The 21,567-nt window shown below is 37.6% G+C and overlaps 1 protein-coding gene across 1 annotated transcript; it reads left to right on the forward strand.

Annotated features, from left to right (window-relative positions):
- Positions 1-9,968: 9,968 nt before the first annotated feature.
- On the forward strand, positions 9,969-20,842 carry SPO11 (SPO11 initiator of meiotic double stranded breaks). The gene is made up of 13 exons (XM_030963410.1): positions 9,969-10,066; positions 12,123-12,236; positions 14,619-14,707; positions 15,317-15,383; positions 15,591-15,699; positions 16,295-16,381; positions 17,580-17,616; positions 17,839-17,948; positions 18,833-18,932; positions 19,413-19,450; positions 20,099-20,175; positions 20,368-20,479; positions 20,723-20,842. The coding sequence occupies exons 1-13, from the start codon at positions 9,969-9,971 to the stop codon at positions 20,840-20,842; spliced, it is 1,158 nt and encodes a 385-aa protein (XP_030819270.1).
- Positions 20,843-21,567: the final 725 nt, after the last annotated feature.

Here is a 21,567-nt window from a genome sequence, read left to right on the forward strand (position 1 = left end):
TTTTTCATTTGATTGCAGACCTGACAAATACCGAGGAAAGGAAGGAATAGAGAGAATATGTAGCTTCCAGCCAAGTCCTGATGGCTAAAATTCCTTCTGAATCTCAATATCTGTATCATCAAAACAAGACAAAGGGTTTTGCCTGAAGTTGTCACCTGTTCCTGTCATTTGGGGATTTCCACTCTCCTTCCTCTGTGTTGGGCCCAGCCTATTTTCCTGCTCTCCCTCTCTGCTCCAGACAGAGATACAAACATCCTGAGCACTGCATTCCCTCCATTTTGCTTCAGGCTCCTAAGTGGTTCTGTCTTTTATCCCATTTTCACCCTCTTTTATTTCTTTTTTTTTTTTTTTTTTTTTCCTTCCATAGTCCATGACAAGAGTAATCAGGGGAAGCAATGTGGAAATACATTAAAAAAAGCCCACCAAAACCTCAACCTAGTGGCATGGCAAAGGTGGAAAAAGGCTGATTATTCACTGTCTTGTTCATGAGTAAGGAGCATCATAACTAATTAGGAGATGGCAGGTTCAAGAACACACACCTTTGAGAACGAGTAGTTAATCTGTGGAACTCCCTGTCACAGGATGTGTTATGTTAAAAATGTGCATGAAATCCATTAAAAAAACCTGATGAATACAAAGACACCAGAAGAAGTCCTTGAACATGAAGTTATTCCAGAAGTCTTTGAGTCATAAACATGTTGGGAATATATCACTGAACACTGGTTTTGTACTCTTCTCATGATGACCAATATTTCTTGCTCTCAGAAGGAGAATATTACTCTAGGTGGACTTTGGATTAACAAGTATAATAGGTCTTATGCTTTTTATTAAGAATAGAGGGCAGGATGCAATTTATCCCTTAGTTGTCGAACAGGACAACAAAGTGTTGTGCTGTTTGCTCTCCTCTGACTTTTTCATCCCTTAATCCAATCCAGGGAAGTGTGGTAGATGTTTCTTATATTTTGTTGCCAACTGTTTTAAGAAGTTCATACAAAAGCTTCTCTGATCAAGAAAATTTATGTGTGGGCACATGAATCCTTGCAGCAGTATGTTGAAGCACAGAGACATTGTTAAATCAGATCCAAACCGATGGACTCAGTACAGCAGGGATAAAGTCTCAGGAGTGGGTTTAAAAAAAGAAAAGTTTCAAGCACTAATCAATGTGATAAAGCATAAATCTATATTTCTACATCTCCAGACATTATCTTTGCCATTACAAATTTTCTGTGGAGAAAGCCTTAGTTTGCCTGTAGGCAAATCCATGTCTTGAGCTTTAACACTGTAGAGATAATTATGTCACCATGTTGTAAACATTTTGTTTCTTGAATAGAGAGTCTGTATTGAAAATGTTAACCACTGGTCTGTGGAAACTGAAAAGCTGCAAAGGAAAGGAAACCAATTTTCTCAGTGGGTACTGAACAGCTGAATGGTTGGAACTGTGTTTGGGAAGCACTAAAATTGCTATAAGCCATCTGAAAAGTGCTAGTGGATTTAAAATCCTGAGGGAAAGGTGAAACCTTGCTGGTGTCACAAAGTGCCTTAAATGGAATATCTGCGGTTTGAGTGATCAAAATTAACCCCTTTACTCTCGTGCACATGTGGTAAACCAATGCTTAGATAAATATCACAGCTGATGTAACAAATACCTGAAAGTGCAGGTAATAAATACAAGAAAAAACCTGTCTTGATTATTCAAGTAACTGCTTCTAGTTAATTAGCATGCTCATGGTTTTTGGGCCAATGGAGTTTTCCAGTTTCCTTTCAATTGAGTTTTTTTTCAACTTTTCTTTTTAATCCCATTGGACACAGTGATGCAATAGTCCCCAAACAATTGAATGAATTCATTGTGAAGAACTAATTTTTGATTCAGAGATGATAGTCAATATTGCATTGCAAATTAAGCACTATTGGGGTTTGCTTGTAGAAAAAGAATTCGTTCCTCAACAAAAGATGGCATTCTGTCAACTACTAATTGCATACAAAGAATTTTAAACAAAACCAGGTAACACATGTATGTAACAGGCCTGTAAAATTAAATGTGTGTAATACTGTAATTTGTGTAATATAAAAGGTAGAACATATTTGAAACAATAAGAGACCAGAGGATGGCAAATTTTTTGTTTTCTATTGGGTTTTTCAGCTGTACTCATACTTGGGTGTTGTTTTTGTAGTTTGTGAGGGGGTTTTGTTTTTGCTTTTCAAAGAATGCCTGAAAAATGAGTAACATTTTTTCCTAATTTTCAACTGAACCTCCCACGCTGTGATTTATGGCCATTGCTCCCTGTTCTGTGTTATGACACTACTTACCCTGAACCTGGCTGTCATCTCTGTAAGTGCTGTGCAGGCAGAGACCAGTCCCTGGCTTCTGTTCGGCCAGGACAAGCAAGCCCAGCACCTTCAGTCCCTCCATTTCACCCCTGTGCTCTCGACCCGGGGTATCCCAGCACCTTCCACTGAACCTCCTGTCCACACTGCTCTAGGATTGGGGAGCCAAAACTGGGCACAGCATAACCAGCCCCATCTATCTGAGTTAGTCCAGCCTCACTGCCAGGTGCCTGCTCTGCTCCATCTCTGCCTCTTGCCAAATTGGTACACAGAGGTGTCTGGGAGCTGCTCATGCCCACTCAAATCAGTGTAAAAGAGGGTTTGAGAACTTCAGCCTTTTCTCACTGTAATCTTTAGGTCACCATCCCAGCTATTGGCAGAGCCATATTTTTCTGTTGTGCTTGGCTTTGGAGACACTGGCTTCTGTGCAGGACACACCAGAGGCAGAAACTCCATCCCTCTATTACCACATAGATAGAGGCATGACCAGAAAAAAGGAGAGTATGACAGGTTTTTCCATGGATGAATAACTTCTGTGCCCTGGGGACTGTAAATAGCTGGTATAAATCAATGCAAATTGGCTATTACTAATCTTGCCAGTAATGAAGTGAGAATGAATGGAGTACAAAGATGAACTTTACATATCGTTAGCACCAATCTGCCTCGCTGCATTTATGGGCAAGGCTCTACCTAGGAGGTCAGTTGGCAAAACTTACAGGTTTTTTCTTTTGGAAATTATGCATTTGTGCTACACAGAAATGTCTCTCCGGCATCAAGTCCGTTTGGGGATTTTACAGTTATGAAAACTTGAAAACAATTGTTTCATAATTTCTCAAGCACTCAGCAGCCAGTACATTTATTACAGTGCTTTAGCATCACAGTATATAATTTAATATGTTTATTACAAGAGTGTCATATAAAACGCTGAAGTGTATAATTTCAGAGTAAAAGTTCACTTTCAGTTTAGCTCTTAAACAGAAAACAGAATATCTGCAACACAGGAAAAAAATCAAGACTGTTGTTGTTACTGCATAACAGCAGAAAATTAACATGAATGAGAATAATGACTGGATATTCTGCAAGAACATTTCTCATAAAGCAGGCACTAACTATAGAGGTTATGAAAAGAGAAGTTTTCCACTAGGATTGGAAATCAGTTTGAATCTCCATAAATATTGATGAAGATTTTGATGTACTGGTCATCACAAAACAGCTGAAATATGTAGAAAATCAATGTATTTAAAACTTAAAGGAATGGTTCTCTCCTGCTTGAATCTTTCAGAGGGAAGAGCCAATATAGTGTAAGAGCAGCTGTTCAGCAACACCTATGATTTGCTTATATTTCATGACTAACATGAGGCACCCCATCGTTAAAATGAGAGTTAGGAATTGGCTCTCCTGATTTACTTCCTAGCATTCCATAATTTTGCTGAGGATATGATCTCATCCAGCTCTCCACACCACCTAAGGATCTGCACTTGTTGATGAGCATGTTAATTTTCCTTCAGATGAAGTATCAAACTTCACTAAAGAGCTGAAAGATAGTCTTTAGTTTAATTTATAAAGAAAGATTTAGATATTCTTTTCTTAGGACTAATGGATGGTTGATGATATCTTCAACAATGTCATTTCTATATTTTTTATTTCTTCTTGACACACTGGGGTCCCAATCTTGTATTCCTGGCACTCAGAACTCCTCATGAATGGATCCAAACATGGAAGCATTCCAGTACAATGCATGGGAGACCCTGCAACATCACAGAGTAGAGGACATGCAGGAAAGTGTTGAAATAATAAATTAACACTACATCAGATTTTTAGAAAGGAACTCTGTTAACAAGTGCTAGACCCACTTGTCATGCAAGGCACAAACAGGAATCCCAACCTAGCAAAGATACTGCTGGCAGCAAATGGTAATTTCTTGTTCATTTATTGTTTATTAAAATGAATGTGCTAACACCAAAAAAGCCCGAATTTTGCAAAAGCACAGAACTGTTGTAATTTCTTTCTAACAACGTGTATGATGCTACCACAAGGCTGATGACAGAGATATGAAATCCAGCAGAGACTACAGCAAGTAATTTTATTAATATTTTTGCACTGACTTAATTAGAAATGAAGGTTTTTTAAATGATTTAGTTAAACTGATGCAACATCCTGTAATGGACACAACCTTGCAGATGTAGAGATGTTCTTAGTATGTAAGTAATCATAGTAAATTATAATAATATATCTTATATTAGTAAATTAAATAAAGGATCTTAATCAATTGCATCATGATCTTATTAAAAATTCCTTTTCTACTTTCCCATTTTGCCATATGTTATGTATCAGACAAAAAGTATTTTTCTGTAAAAAATAAACCAAGCTTACTACAGCTATGCATGGACACTGTGCATTTCTCTATGTGGGAAAAGTGACCAAAATAGTTATTTCTGAATCAACTATCCATAACAGCTCCCTGTGTGGATATTCTAGTCTGGAAAAGTCATGGGTCAAATAAGTCATTGTAGAACAGCTGATCCTGCAATAGCAATTCCAGTCTGCTTTCCAGTGTAGAAAAGTCCTTAGTCAACAGCTCCAAACTCCTCTTTCTGCCAGAAGATTTTTCTCTTTAGAGAATAATATAAATCTGTTCTATTCAATTCTTTAAGACCCAAATTCTGCGCTGAGCTCCCTTGGGGAACCATATGTGAGATCAGTCAGGGAGAACTTTATATTATAGGAGTTTGTATTTATTTGCACAGACTCCACGGTTTTATTACACATTTCATTAACACCTTCCTGTGGCTGTGAGTTGTACACCTTTGGCTGTGGGACATCTGGGTGATTCTTCTGTTCCAGTGCCTCCTAGATCCCTAAAGCAGCAGGCAGAAAGTTGCCTGGAAGAAGATCCAAACCCAAGGTGTTTGGTGGCTGTCCTGGCCAGCAGCAGCGGGACAAGGCAAAACAGAGCAAAATGTCACCCCTTCCTCCATGTCCAAGTACAGGGATGGGTTCCAGCAGTGACGTCCAGCTGACAATTTTGAGTTTGCTCTGAGAACTGAGAAAAGAGTGGTCTGTGCAGAAAGACTTGAAAAAATGTTTGAATGGGTTAAAATTGTATCCTGGAAAAGCAGCACAGAGTATTCATTGAAGGCTGACCAGCAATCTCACTGCAGCCAGAACTGCTTGTGAACAGCTCGGTAAGACATGCTTTAGGCTGAATTCATATTTATATTTGAATCGTGGTTTTTCTCTTCTCCAGTAGGAAAACAAAACAAAACCAAAAAAAAAGAAAAACTAAGATAAGACATCCGTGCTATTTTTTATTTTATTTTATATACTTTATACTGAGTCTTAAGACCCTCAAAAGCAAAGGTTGCCATTTATCCAAAATTACATCACAGTGCCTCATTAGTAGCTCAATTAAAATCATCAAATGCATTTTAAAGAATGACATAAGGTTGATTTTAATCTAGACTTCCAAAAATGAAGTAGAATGTTAATCAACTGCCCCACCCACCATTTATATGGCCCAGAGTACTCAGTGTCAGAACTCCTACATCATCCTCTGACTTCATTCTCCCCAGGGTTTATTAAATAGTTAATAACAACTGTCTGAAGTCCACCCCAAGTTTTACCTGTTGGCAGAAATCTGAGGTCCTGACACCACTAGTGTAGCATACCCATAAATGCAGCAGATTTAGGTTGAAATAGTTTTAATGTACAGCAGGTGGCATTTTTGTATCTAAAGAATAAAACCACACCTGTGCTTTCTAGGATTTTGCCAACAAAAGGGAAACAGAAAATAAGACAGTTTACTTTTTGAAAGCCAGAAGAAATGGTGCAGCTGTTTTCAAGATTGCTATTTTCAAGCTGTCATATGAGCATGGAATAGAAGCCATTCCTGCTTTCCAGTTATATTTTAGTACAAATGTCTTTCATTTGTTTGTTTCAACATATTTCCCCTTCAACATGTTTTTTTAATCAGAATTTTTCCTAATAGGCGGGAGGAGTGTCCTATCTTAGTGTGAGACCAGTTCAGGGGAGAGGGAGGAACAGTGACTAAGTTAGTACTGGGCAAGCTCAAACTTCCCAGCATGTAAAAATTATGTGTTCAAATGTTCAGCCATACAGAGCTGCCTATTCATAGCTCAACTACTGTGAGTGCACGTGGAATTTATGCTAAATTATCAAAAAGTAATCTTCTATTTAATCTACTTTGTGTTTCTTTGTCTCAAATACCTATTTTGCCCTGCCACCAAAAATACTTTACTATCCCTAAAAACATTAGAAGATGTGGATATCAGAATTGACAGAGGTTAGATGAAAGGTACTTTTCCTTTTAAGAATGGTCTGTAGTGTTTATTTTTGGCTGAAAGATAAAATACCAAAAGAAGGGATGGTAACAAAACACCACTTCCTCTTACAGTGACTTGTCTCACCACAGAATAAATATTTTTCAGGTGTTTCTCACTCTGGAGCCAGGTAGACTGCATGCATACATTATTTTTGGGCTGTTCTTTTAAACCACCAACGTTATTTGGAAGGAGGCATCCCATTTGAAGCTGTGAGCTGTTAGCCGTGAATGACATTTCATCTCCTATTTTTCTGGGCTTTGCTCATTAGAAATAGATCAGTAACTTTTCATGTAATTGGCAGGTGATGGATGTTGCTCCTGTTTCATCACAGTGTTAAATTTAACAGTTTCTGAGTGGGGACCCTTTCTCTGGCACCTGTGGTGCCATCTACTGCACAGCTTGGTAGAGGCAGGACAAGAGAACTGCATCCCTCCACTGCTGCATTCACTTCTTCCTTCCCATCTTAACATTTAAAACTGGTTTCCTCATTTCCTAGTAATTTTCCTTCTTAGACACATATATAAATGTATATAAATGTATATAAATACATATTAGAGTATATATTTATGCTCATTTATCTATAAATGTATTTCTATAAGGAAATAATTTCGATAATGTACTTCTAAGATGCATATTTCTATAATATTTTAAACATATGCAGTTGATATTTGGAATTTAATTTTGGTGTGTTTTTTTAAAAGAAAATTTTAAAAAGGGAAAATAAATAAAGAAAGAGGACTCTAGAAAAATAATCTGCTAGTCCATTTCTTGCTTGTAGCTCGTTTACTTATCATATTCTGGATACAAATTTACCTGGTTAGAGATATTTATATTTACATATATGTATGCAGTATTAAATTGGAAGCTCGGAAAATTTTGTTATTGTTATTTGTTTTTGTTGACTCAGATATAAACACTGAGTATTTTAGTTGGGGTTTTTGTGATTGCTGTTTGATGCTGTCAAGAAGAAGTAAGTAGTTAAATTGGCTTCTCATAAATTGGTGTATTTAGTTTTGTTTGCAATCTGTTGCTGGGGGCAGGGTATAATTTTGGCAGTTCTATATAAAAAAAAATCTGTTGATTTTGATGTAGAGTTGTTGGAAAGAGCTACAGAGATTTTACATAAATATTTCCGGAATGATCTCAAGATACCTAAAGGCCAAAGACTTAAGATGAAAGCTCTGAAAATTTCAGTTTATTATTTCCCTTTTCTTTGGCTTTCCTCTGTTAATTGAAGCACCTTGTGCTCATATCATCATAGCCTGAGGTTTTCCTTGAATAAATCTATGCATGAATTTTTTAATTACCTACCCAGGCTGGACTTGGATTGCTCACTCATACCAGTACCAAAGAAGAAAGGTTCAGTGGCAGTAGCTAATGGAGCAACATCTTAAAAACTACATCATCTAACTTGCTAACAAGTCCAAGCATCACCACGTTTGAAATGCTGTTGGCTGTGAGCTGGATTGAGCACAGCTTCCAATACTGCTGACTGCTGTGCACTAAACATGATGTTATCAACAGTGAGCTTGGAAAATTTTTCCCTAGAGAGGACAAGCCTTGTGATATTTATCTCCTAAGTAACTTCTAACACTCTCAGAGAGAGGTCTAATGAGGAATCAATTATGATGACATCATTCTGAGTTGAAAATACAACTTGGCATATGATAACTGCAAAGGTAAGAGCAGTTAAAGTTTGTGTTATTTGGGGTTTTTTTGCCGCGGAGCTGATGGAGCAGGAGCCCTGATCTCTGCACACAAAAGCACTGCAGAGCCAGGGAGTGCCAAGGACCACCAGGGGCTGCTCCTCTGGCCCTCACCAGGATTCCCAGGAGTGCTGCATTTTCTCTTTGCAATCACCATGAATTTAAACATTCTGAAGTGACAACAGGATTTTTTGTAAGAAAAGCTGAACTTCTAAAGGTGAAATGCACCAAAATACTCATAATACGTGGGGTTTTCTTCTCAAATTCACCATCTATGGCTGCCTGTGTCACCCATCGTGCAGCGCTGCCCTCTGGCCGGGGACGCCACATGAATAGCAACAATCCCAGTTCAGCCATAACCCTCACAAAATTTAGCATTCTTTTCTTAAATTTCAGCTTCTCTGGAAGCCAGTGATTCATGACTCTTAGAAATGGGGTTTATTGTTTGTTCAGAATACAAGACTTTAACAGCATATTGAGAAAGATTTGACAACATATCGCAAGACCGTCGTAAACCTTCAGAATGCTGAAGGCAAACGATAAAAAGTAGCACTAAATCTTTAATTCAACTTCAGTAGAAGTTTGAATTCCACTTCGAGAAGGACGTGAATTTTTCAACAGCTGGAGCTGCACTGGAGCTCCATCTCCCTCAGCTTCCCGCCAGCCAGGAACAGACATTTGAGATTACGGGAAGAGGAAAATGGCTGGATGAGGAAGGAACTGATCAGCTGTTTGGCCATTTCCAAGTCAGCCTGGTTGGGTTTATTCCAAAAACCAAGGTGCTGTAGAGTTTGTGGTCAGAAATCAGCTCCACAGCTGGGCCTGAGGGCCAGTGTCCAGTGGCGGCCATGGCCTGCAGGGTGGGCGGGGCCACCGCCTGTCAGTCCGAAAAGGGCGGGAAAAGCCCTCAGGCAGCCAAAGCAGCAGGAGCGGCCCTTGGCCAGCCAGGAGAGGAAGGAAAAGGTCTTGGCAGGTCAGGAAGGGTGGGAAAAAACATTGGTAGGTTGAGGAGAGTGGGAAAGTCTCTCAGTTGGTCATTCAGGATGGGAAAATCTCTCTGTTGGTCAGTTAGGATCGGAAAAGCCCTCAGCTGGTCAGGAAGGGCGGGAAAAGCCTCACCTGGTCAGGAAGGCCAGAAACGGCCCTTAGTCTTTCTGGAATGCCAGGAAAAGTCCTTGGTCAATTGAGAAAAGTGGGAGAATCCCTTGGTTGGCCAGGAAGAGCAGGAAAAGAGCTTGCTTGGTCTGGAAGGGTGGGAGAAGCTCCAAGTTGGTCAGGAAAAGCCCTCAGTCAGACATGGCGGGTGTAAAATGCCCTCAGATGGCCAGGAGAGGGTGTGCCAGATCCAGCTCTTTATAAAGGGAGGGAGAAGCCCCAAGCTGGTCAGTCAGGAGGGGTGGGAAAACCTTGACTTTTGTTTCTACAGGAAATTTCTGCCTTTTCTCTGTGACCCTGTGGTTTGAGCTCAGGTTATGTGTTTCACATCCAGCAAGAAGAAGAGCCATTTGCAATTTTGGTGATAACCTCTTTCTGTCTCTTTTTAACAGGGCTCCTTCCCTATCCAGAGAAGCTGGACTGACCTGCACCAGCCTTCATGGAGGAGCACAGCCTGTGTCCCACTGAATCTCTAGCTGGGAACAAGGCCATCTTCAGGGAAACAAGTCTGGCTGCTCAGGAGAGCCACGTCCCCAGGTAAAAAATATAAAAAATAGCACCTCCACTCTCTTTCTGTGGTAATGCTTAAGTAGGTAGGATACTATTGCACCAAACAGGCTCATGCTGAAGCAAAAACATAATCCAATACAAAAACAAATGGGGTCTTGGATTGTAAACAGCATCTTCATTCCCTCAGACCTCTCCAAAAAGTCTGTGGCTACAGAAATACAGAAAACTGTGACAAAATGAGCTCACTGAATTACATCAACAAAAAACCCTTGTCAATTTTGAGAGAGCCTTTCTGCACAGTACATCAGCCTCAGCAGCTAGAACAGTCTGGGAGTATCATGAAGGTATTTTAAGAAGAAAAGGATAATATTATTATTATTTGGAGATTTCTTGGTCTCTGGCTCATGACTTCAGTGACACAGAGGTCTAAGTTTTGGAGTGTGTTAGCTTCTTACGCTGCAATATTTTAATTTGTAACTGTTTCATTTGTGTATCTGTTAGCTTGCTAAAGGTGCTACAATATTAATATTTTGTGCCATTTATGTGGAAGATCTGTTCTCCTTCTGTACAGAAACAAGTATCCACTCTGCTGCAATCTATTAGAAATGATCAGGCAAACCCTGTGAGCTGTGCAGCACCTTCTCTTTCTCTGCTCAGATGTCATTGTTAACTAAACCACAGTGAATTTTAAGTAGGCATACTTGGCCAGTGTCATATGTTTGCTTATTAAAATTCAGATAATCTCTGCAAAAAGAGGCAGAATATCAGCAGGGGGTATATGGAGACTTCCTGTCCTTTTCCTCTTATTTTGCATTTTAGATATTACTTTTCCAATTTCTTTTGGCTAGCAAAAGGGGAATTTGGGATTGGAACACAAACCTGGGCTTGCAAATTCTTCAGCAAACTCTGAAATCCATCTGGAATACTAAGATAGTTACACTGGACAGAATAAAATTAATAAATAAAGTATTTATGAGAATCAAAGTAACAATTAGAATTCCTACCTATCTGTTCTTTCATCCATCTGCCTATACAGATTTTTTTTGTCTTCAACACTATTTTTTGTGCTTCTGAAACTTTAAATTGCTCTGAAAAATTATAATCTAGTTTCAGCAATGTAGAGAGAGTGTGGAAGCTGAGCTATAAAATGGAAGAAGAATATTCAGCTGATAGAAGGGATCTTTAAAGACAGCTCATTATTGTTTAAGGAGATTCTGCTTAATTTTAAAAATAATTCTTGCTGATTTGAGATAATTCATTTTGCGTGGCATTCACTGGTATTGACTTATCTTTCCTCTGTATATTACTTAATGACACAGTTGTACTTTGCTGATAAAACTTTGAGCTAAAATAAGTTCCATGAATTCTTTAATTCCTACCTAGACTTAGGGTAGTGCAGAGTACACTTGTAATTCTAAGGACAGCTGAAATACTGGAGTCAGATTGCTTATGAAAATAAAAAGCATCTGTCATAACACTCAACCCAGCCTGGAGTTTTACTGTAAGGGATCGGCTGCAAGGCTGCTTTGTCTTTTTAGGTGAAAGATACAGATTTGATTCTTTCCATGGTGTGTCTGTTGAGACTGAGCCTTCATGTAATTAAAATCCTTAGCAGTTAGTTCAGGGCAGTAGATCAAAAGGTTAATGTGCAATGCTACAACAGGAAGTATTTGTAGTCTTGAACACTTTTTAAATTTATAGCATTTAAAAACAACTTTGCCAAAATCATGGCCAAAGCCAATATTACCTCATTTATAGTAAAACATTAATCATTAGTCACAAACCAGCCAGTTGGTCTAGAAGTTCAGCTGGTGAAAAACTTGATGGTTACAGGATTGAACAGAAATATACTTTAAATTTGTGCCCTCTATTCATGCATTTGCAATGGAAAGGCAAAGGTATTAGGGAAACTGAGCAAAACAAAATTAAAAAATTAAAGTGTTCCTTCACATTTTTGAAATTAAAGTATGCTGTAAGCAGTTTTGGCTCACATGATTTTTGTAAGAGTGGGGATAGTTGATAAAACTCAAAGTAGAACTAGATTTTATCAAATTATCTGTGTCGTTAATTCTCTTTGTTTCAGCTCTGAGGTTCTTGAAGCAATAGAAAATGTTATCCAAGGTGTAGTTCAAAGCCTGGCCCAAAAAAAAGCACCTGTTCTCACAGTGGCCAACAGAGCAGACTGGAGGAACATAGAGTAAGTAGGAAATATTTAAAAGTCCTGCCTTCTATTAATACAAATGCCATGAATATGAATTTGATTATGTAACTTCCAGAAAAGTTAATCATACATAATCATTCTATAAGCGTTAGAATCAAGAAGTAATTTTTAAAAGTAATGGACAAATAAAAAGTAATGCTTAGTAACCACTCTGAACAGGCATCATCATGTATTAAGTAATAGCAGACCACAGCACAAAGGGAAATGTAAAACTACTCTAATACGGGTTGGAAAGGAAAGGGAGGTCCTATAAACAATCCTTTTCTGGAAGCACTAGAAGCCAGAAATGATAGGTTGTGTTAAAGTGAAAAAACCTGGTTTAGGCTGGAAGAAATTACTGGCAATTGTGTTCTTCAAACTCTTTGAGTGCTTCCTACTTTCTTTTCCTCCGCTTTTCCTCATGGTATCATATTTCTTAAAATGATAGTGATAAACTTATCCTTTTATTCTTCAGAGAAGATGGATCTCACCTCTTCCTGCTGTGTTTCTTACTTATGTGTGTTGTGCTAAGTTTACTACCAGCAAAATAAAGCAAACCAAGCTTCCAGTACATTATCTAAATTTCAGATCATCTGCCAGCTGACCTAGACAGGATCAGAGAAAAAGAAACCTGTCCTCATTTATAGCACGTTCTGTGATTTGTAGAAGTTGCTTGTGCAACAGTATTTTTCCAAGGAGTTCACTTAAACTGAAAATCATCAAACCTGAGAGATTAGCTGATTTCTACAATACATTAGCAAAAGAATAAAGGAAAATGCAAATCTGTCTCTGGTCTTGTAAGAGCTTTGGACATCAGTGGGTTAAAGGATATTCAGATTGATAAGATTGCAGAGGTGCTTGTAAATGGACACATTACAAACACTTAAGGTTGAGGAAGCACAGCAAACTTTCCAGGCGTAACACTCTGGTGGAATACTCATTTAATGAGAACAATAAACTTCTGCCAATCAAAAAACCTGAGGGGCCTGAAGGTAATCAGTTAACTGAAAATCTTGTAGGTTCCAGGGAATTTAATGGTTTGTGTCTTGATAGTTTGACAAAAATGTTTCATTCAGATGTCTTTAAAATTAAAATACTCTTACAAAGTTTTGCAATTTTTGGCAGTCTTTGGGGAAATGGCATTCCATGCTAGAAAAACAAATGTGAACTGTTAGTTACCATCTGAACACATATGGGGGAAAATGTTCAAATTAAAACGAGTTAAGATCACAGTATGTTAAAAAGAAGAGTCATCAATCACATCAAAAAGAGCAGAACCATTATTTCTGGTGGAGAAGTGTAATCTCAGATATGCCTTACAAAAAACTACCCTGCTGGAGCAAGCGCCGTCTGGGAAGAATGGGAGTGATCCAGGTTTAACCGAAGAGTAATTCAGGGGAGTCTTGATTACAGTTTTCCTCCTTTTCAGTTACAATGTCGGGAGCAGGCAAAGGAAAAGCACAAATAACTTTAAAATGTTGCAACACAAAGGCAATAAAGTTACTTTAAAGCTGTCGGGCAGACGCTACACGGGGCTGTCCCCGTAGGTTTGTGCAGCGTGCGCGCTCTGCCACCCAAAGGACGCACGGAGCAAAACCTTGCACAAACGAATTTGGAAACACGATGTGGTTTGGGATCAAATTATAGCCGTTAAACCACCAGCACTTTTAAATGTACCTACGAAACTCTGAAATGAAAAAGAATGCTTTAAAGGTAGGATCACAAGGCATTAAATTACTTTAAAGTAAAATAATAAAGCGTCCTTAAGAAAACAACTCATTCTTTCAGTGAAATGTGCACCTTCAGATGTGGAATGGTGAAACATGAAATACTGGACCTCATTTAGGTTAAACAACTGTTTAGAGCAGGATACCTTCTGTTTTTGTTTCCAACACTTAGAATACAATTAAGTTATCCTGATAATAATTTACGGGCTTAATTTAGATAATATTGTTGTATTTTGAAATAGTAACAGTTTTTCATACAGTCTACATCAGGAAGTCACTTGTGTCAGCTGATTTTTATTTTAATAATGATTCAGATTTTTTCTTCTCATTTCTTCTTTGTTTTCATACTAAGTCATTACTGATGCTGCTATATTAACAGTTCTAAACATGTATAAAATCCTTTTCTTCTATTTCTGTCTGGAAACTTATCTACTTTATACTTTATTCAGTCTTGAAGCATCTTCCTGAGAAACTCTTTGCTGCCTTTTTCCTTTGGCCACCCCAAGCCCACCCAAGCTGATGGTTTCTGTGCTGAGTCTGAAAATAGCACTTGATCATAGGAAAGGGGTTTCTGAGTCTGTTACCTTGCAGAGAACAATTCACCTGTGCTCGGGGAGTTTGCAGTTTATTGTGTGTGTTTGCATTATGTCAGATTTAAAGATTCTGTAGGTCTACAGATGATACCAGGCTGTACTACAAGACAAATAAGAAGTGACTGCCCTCAATCAGCAAGAAGATTTGGTAAGTTAAAAAAAGTCCAAAGTGGAGTTCTTGAGTGTTTTTTTTTTTTGTTTTTTTTTTTTTAGTTCCCAAGTTCTTAAAGAACATCAAAAAATCAAAATATTCTGCACTACAATTTGGAAGTGTGTGGCTGGTATAAGCTGATACTATGATCAGCCTTTCAGCTTTTCTTTTTTTTTCTCTATTAAATTATAGTGAGTGACAGTGAAATTAATACAGTACTCCTAGAGTTTCTCCCTTCCCTTAACAGATATCAACTAAAGGCATATTCAATAAGTCTTAATGTAAAAACATCACCCTTCTTCAAAAAGCTGGCCAGAAAGGAATTTTGGAATACAGACAATAAGCTCATTTCTTTTTCTAACGCAGTCATTTCAATTCTTGGCCTGGACATTAGTGCATACATTCCCTCACTTAACCCCCTCATTTTTTTTCTCATTATGCTAGAAATTAATGAGTCTATTGAATAGTACCATCTCTCTGTATTTTTCTTGTACAGTACATTTCAAACTTTTATTTACAGGACACAAATATGGTCTTATATAAAGACTAATTATTGTATACATATTTCTGAAAATAGAATATTTTTAAAATGCATTTTTTTTTCAGCTCTGATACTCAAAATATTATCAATGATCTATAAGATGGTGCAGAGCAACACTTATGCAACTAAAAGGTAACGGAGTCAATTTCTGCAATTTCAAATAAAGCTGTGTTTTAAGTATGTTTTTTGTGAAAATCAACCTGCAGGATACAAACCTGCAGGATTCCTATACATAGAATGCTTTAGGTTTATCTGGTTAACCATGTTCTTGATAAAATTCTCATGGGCCTGCAGCTGTTTCAGTATTTTAATTACAAATACAATATTTTCTTTTGATAGAGATATATATTATTCAGATACTCTCCTGTTTGGCAGCCAAAGTGTTGTGGACCAAATAATCAATGACATTTCTTGCATGCTTAAGATACCCCGGAGAAGTCTGCATGTGGTAAGTGGCTTCTTGTCAATATTTCTGTCATTATTTCCAAATCTTATTAAACTGATTAAACTGCAAGGGGAAATACCACAAAAAGTTGTCAGCTAGAATTAAATAGTTAAAATAAAAAGTCTCATTGGTGGTAATGAAACCTATGATTTATTGTGGCATTCAAAAATTTTTTTCTTCACAGAAAATTCAGTTTGCTTTTTCCAAAGGGTTTGGGGCAAACTGCCAGCTAAAACCACAAGGCCTTTTGTTATCATCTAGTGAAGGCCATGCTTAAACTTCAGAGTGCAAGGCACCTGTTTACATGTTTCTACTCACACGAATTAATAATTTGGGGGTTAAATGAAATCTAGAAGTTTTTTTTTTTTTTTTGTCAAATTGACTCATATCTCATATCTTGCAAAGGTTCCTTTATACCTAAAATTATTTCTTGTGAATCCTTAATGCCCATGAGGACAAAACATTGCTGAGTGTTTAAAAGGCTGAAGGCAGTGAATCACTGCTTAGTACCAGTGGGAATTCTTTTCAGAGATTTCTTGCTTTGTCTGTGCAATATAGTAATTTCCCATTTACTCTGTACAACTTTTATTTTTCCCAGCTGTCTACAACTAAAGGTTTTGTTGCTGGTAATTTAAGTTACACTGAGGAAGATGGTACAAAAGTGAATTGTACCTGCAGTGCAACAGTATGTATTATAAACCACAAGCACAATCCGTAGCACCTACCTGTACAAGATAACCTGCACTCCTTGTAGCTCAGGTTACAGTGTACATTTATTACACAAACCTCTGCTTGTGACAAATTGAGGCATTACAACCTGAGTGAATAAAACAGATGAAAATATTGCTTAACTGTATTGTAATTCTGAAGCTCAGACTCTGTATTGTAATTCTGAGCTAGACTCACCAGGAATAAATCTTTGAATATGGTTTTTAGCACTACCTTCTGCCATGGGATCCTTGCAGAGGAAGGTGTATATATTTCATATCTTAGGCTTTATGTCACAGTGTTCTGTCAAATGAGCACTCTTGAAGAAAAGAATGCTGGGCCCTCTGAACATACAGCATTTCTGTCACAGCAGATTGAATTCTGGCAGAGAGAGAAAACAAGTCAAAATTGGTTTAAGGGGAGGAGATTTAACTGGCCTAGTCCTGAAAGATTTTCTACAGCAGTGCAGAGAATGAAAGCAGAAATAAACCTCAGACTTGCTGACTACTGTCACAATTTTCTGAAAAATATGTTCATTGTATGCCTTAGTTGGTCATTTCAAAATTGAAAGGTAACCTTAACTGCCCATTACACTTGGTTTGTAAGCATTAAGTGCCCTGTTACTGATCTCCATATTTTTATGTGCTGAGTTGTTCCACCCTGGCAGATTCAGCCAATCCTAACTGAAGATGTAAAGTCAACATCACCATGTCTTCAAGTTGTTGCTCCAAAATACCCCTAAAATGAGGTTAGAGGCCAGTAAAAGTATTAATTTAATGGTCTTACAAAAATATTGTTTAAATGTTTTAAGTCTGTATTAAATTTGCAATCTTCACACCAAGCAGACTTTTTTTCTGGCTAAGACAGATAAAACATTAATCAAGGTATTATTATCTCTATCATGCCCATAGGATGAACAATTTTCTGCAAGAGTGGCACAAATACTTTTGAAAAGCATCTTGTTAAGACAGGGGGACTCCTAGACCACTACACAATAGTGCATATGAACGGTTGAACACACCTGTAAAGAGGTGAAAATGTCAGAACTGATCTTGCTTATAGAGGAGGAATGGTGGTTTCAGGATGAAATTGTGTCCTTCATTACCTAATGTTGTTATTTTAAAATATATCATTTTTTCAATTTAAAATGATTAATCTCATTTTTGTTGTTTTAGGCAGTCACTGTGCCATCTAATGTTCAAGGAATTAAAAGTATCCTTTGAGCAAGAACTCTAATCATAGATGGAAAAAAGAAAGTAAAAACAAGAAATATTCCAAGTTAAACAATGTTCTGGTAATTTTTGCTTTCCTTGTTGGCTCTGAAATTGAGTCATGATCACTGCTCTTGGCTCCAGAACAGGTATTTTAGAGCAGTTAGTTTTAATTGATTGGTGTGATGGATCATTTTACACACAGCTGGCCTTAACACAAAAGATTTAACCTCACATGCCAAATTTATATTAATTGTAGAAAAAGATGCAACTTTCCAGAGACTCCTGGATGATGACTTCTTCAGTAAAGTGTCCCCATGCATCATGATCACGGTATGCACCTTGTATTTCATATCCTCCAGCTACACCTAATTTAAGGAATACTTTAACATTGTAGAGCTGCTCAAACTTGGGCAAAAGGCCATAATAAAATTAATATGAAACATATTTAACAATAATTGTTAAAATTTAATTATCCTCATAAAAATATGAAATACATGCTCTAAAGACTTCTTTCCTCCAAACATCTCCTTAGAGCTTGGTAGCTTATCAGCTTCCTGTGCTGCTGCAAAGTTGCTGCTCAGTCTCAGAAAGGCTCAGCTGTTGAGTGACCTTTTGTCCTTCAGGACCTGAGGTTTTGCAAACCCAAATGAAACAGAATTGGTTGATTTTGGACTGTACTGAAACAGCTATGGAGCCAGGGGAATTAACAGGAATGTGTAAATGAAATATGCATACAATGAGGAAAAAATATTTCGCCATTCCTAAGAGAGATAAGTACTTCTATTCTGCTATGCCACAAATGGTCCAGCTTCAGTCAGTCATAGCAAGGACTTGTTTCATATTGTTCCATTAGTGCCATGAATATTAGTTTAAGATAAAAGAGTTGCCTTCTTACACCAGCCTATGCAGACACCAGGGTACATCTATGTATGAACTCCCAGACCTCACAAATTAACTCCTTGAACAGAGGAGTGTCTGATGCTCCTGCAGTGCCCATAATCCAGAACCCCTGCCCAGCTGCTCCCAGCCTGGCCCTCCCTCTGCACAAAGCCAAAATAGGAGCATAGAACTTTCCCTGCAAAACAGCTGCTGGAGAAATGTTTCTGCCAGAATTTTGTTTGTTTGCTTGATTTAAATGGCAAATATAAACACATATGTAGCCAGATGTTGTTTCAGTTAATATAAAACTGTCTGCTTTTCCTTTATTTCTTCAGGGAAGAGGCATACCAGATCTTAATACACGACTTTTGGTCAGGAGGCTGTGGGATTCTTTTCAAATTCCTGTTTTCACCCTTATGGATGCAGATCCACATGGTAAATCTGTAGAGGCTCAAAGGCACAAAAGGAAAACAAAATTTGTTTAAAATGTCCTTTCTCACTCTTATGGGAAGGTTCTGAGAGCTCAGAAATCCAACACAATCAGAAGGTGATTCCCACCTGAAATTAGGGAGATTACTGCAAAGTGAGAAGCAGCTGCTCAAAGAAATAGTATTAAGAGATATGAATTACACAGGACAAAGTAAGACACTTTTAATAAGAGATGTCAGACAATGTGTAAAAGAGCTGATTATCCTTGGGTTTGAATTGACTGTGCACAGATAGTGTGAAACATTTAACTACATGAAGATGACATGTTGAGATTCTGATTGTTTTGACAAAATCTAAAAATATATGTAAACCACTAATCACTAAGCCATAACTGTTGTGCCATGAAACAGATTTTTAAACAGTCTCTTTAAGCATGCACAATGTGCAGACAGACAGACACTTGACTTTTGCTATTCTGCAACCCAGGTGTAGAAATAATGTGTGTCTACAAATATGGATCTGTGGTGAGTATATTTTTTTCCCTTCAAATACCTTGTTTTACAGCCAGCCTGGAAGCTGGAATGCATGAAATGCTACAGCCTTTGTCAGAATGGGTGCTGCCTTTTAGCATCTTGTTTCAACACAAAGAGCTGATTTTTAGGCCTTGTGTGTCTGCAGAAACAGCTTCTTCCTGCAACAAAAAGAAAGTGGATAGTAATGCCAGGTGTTTGATTTAACCATATTTCAGTTTTTCTCTGCTGCACAGGCAGTTTTCAGACAGTCCAAATAGAAAAGGGCTCACCATTTAGATTTGTTTCTGCCCTAGAAGAGGAACTAAGGCTAGAGGGACCTTGGGAGCAGGAGAACCTAATTGTGAGATGGGTGATTCTCCAAAATAATTTTATAGTGGTAAAGATTTTATTCTGGCCTGAGAATTTGCTTAGGGATAATTGTGTTAATGTGGAACATCATGGAAGAAGTAAAGAGGAACAAGGAAACATTATCCTGTTACATGGCTGCAGACAAGGTATGGACACACTGCATGGAAGGCAGGCAGATATAGGTGAAGGCAGAGGGCAGGATGGGTGAACTGTTCAGCAGAGAAATGGAAAAAGAACATCCCAAGTTAAACTACAGATCACTGAATGTTACAGTGACCTTTCTTGTTTTAGTCAATGTCCTTTGAGGCCCATCATCTCACCGTTCCCTCTGTCAGGTGGCTTGGTCTCCTTCCATCTGATCTGAAGAGGTGAGTTATTTCCTCAGGAGAAACAGAAGTATCCTTCTGCTTCACACCCACGAAATGCAGTTTTACTACACAAAAATCCATTTAAATCCATTACTCTTCCCATGCATTATTTTGGCTTAATATAAGGAAATAAGATGGACAAATGTATTTTTAAGTGTGTGAGAAAATGTAAGATTTTTATTTTCTTTGCAGATTAAACATATGCAAAGATGCCTTGATTCCATTTACAAAGCAAGATGAAAATAAGTTAGCAAGTATTCAGAAGAGACCTTACATTGCTTGTCAGCCACTGTGGAAAAAAGAGGTTTGTATAAACCTACTGTTTTCTATTTCTTACTCCCCACAGGACAGATCCTAAATCTGACAAGCTCTTAGGGTAGCAGAACCAGCCAGGTTTTGTAGCCCTAAAAGAAGGCAAGACTGAGAAAACCTGGGATGTCTCTCTGAACCATTTTACAGCTCTACTGCACATACAATGAGCAGATGGAATTTTCTCACTTAACTTCCTACACACATTAATTTTTCCTCTTTTTTTTTCCTCTTTTAGCTGGAAATTATGGCGGCATCTAAACTGAAGGCTGAAATTCAAGTTTTAACTTCTGTCTCAGCAGATTACCTGTCCAGAGTCTATTTACCAAACAAACTGCAGTTTGGGGGATGGCTGTGAATGCTGCCCTGCAAATGAAATATTTTTCTATATATTGATTTAATTTGATTGCACTTAAGAAAAGAAGTGCAGAGACAAAGGAGTATCTGTCAGTTCCTTGTTCAGTTTCTTTATCTCTGTACCTAGAATATAATTTCTCTTTTTCTTTGTTCAAACTGTAAGAGTAATTATGATTTTTGCAGACTACTGTTACTTCCATTCTGTGGTTTCTGCTGTGAAACAGTGCTATATGCAATAGTACACATAGAAGAGATAATGAAATATGTTCTTTCTGGCCAGAAAAACGTGAAGTTCAAAAATGTATCCAGGAATCGTTTTTCCTTCTGTCTTAAAGCACTGCATGATGTTGTACCAACCTCTTTGCATTTGAAGGGAGTGAAAGACTTGCTTAAGAATTTAGTATATGTGCCACTTTTTGAAAATTATTTTAGGTTTTGTGTTTACTGTAAATTTGGATTTAAAAGCCAGAAATAATTCCTGATTACTGCATATCTCAAGCAGCTGTAAAACTTCCAGCAATCAAATTACTATTTGTTTTCAATGAACAAATAAGAAAGTGGATGTTACTGATTAAGAATTTAATAAACAATCCTGTTAATAATGCACATAATAACAGAATCCTTTTTTCATTTTATTTATTTTATTGGCTGTAAAATAGTAAAGAGAAGCAGAAAACTGTGGTGATTAAAGTGTACGTTAATTTTTATGTGAGGGAGTCAGGCTGA

This window comes from Camarhynchus parvulus, chromosome 20 (assembly GCF_901933205.1).
Source record: "Camarhynchus parvulus chromosome 20, STF_HiC, whole genome shotgun sequence".
NCBI classification, from domain to species: Eukaryota; Metazoa; Chordata; class Aves; order Passeriformes; family Thraupidae; genus Camarhynchus; species Camarhynchus parvulus.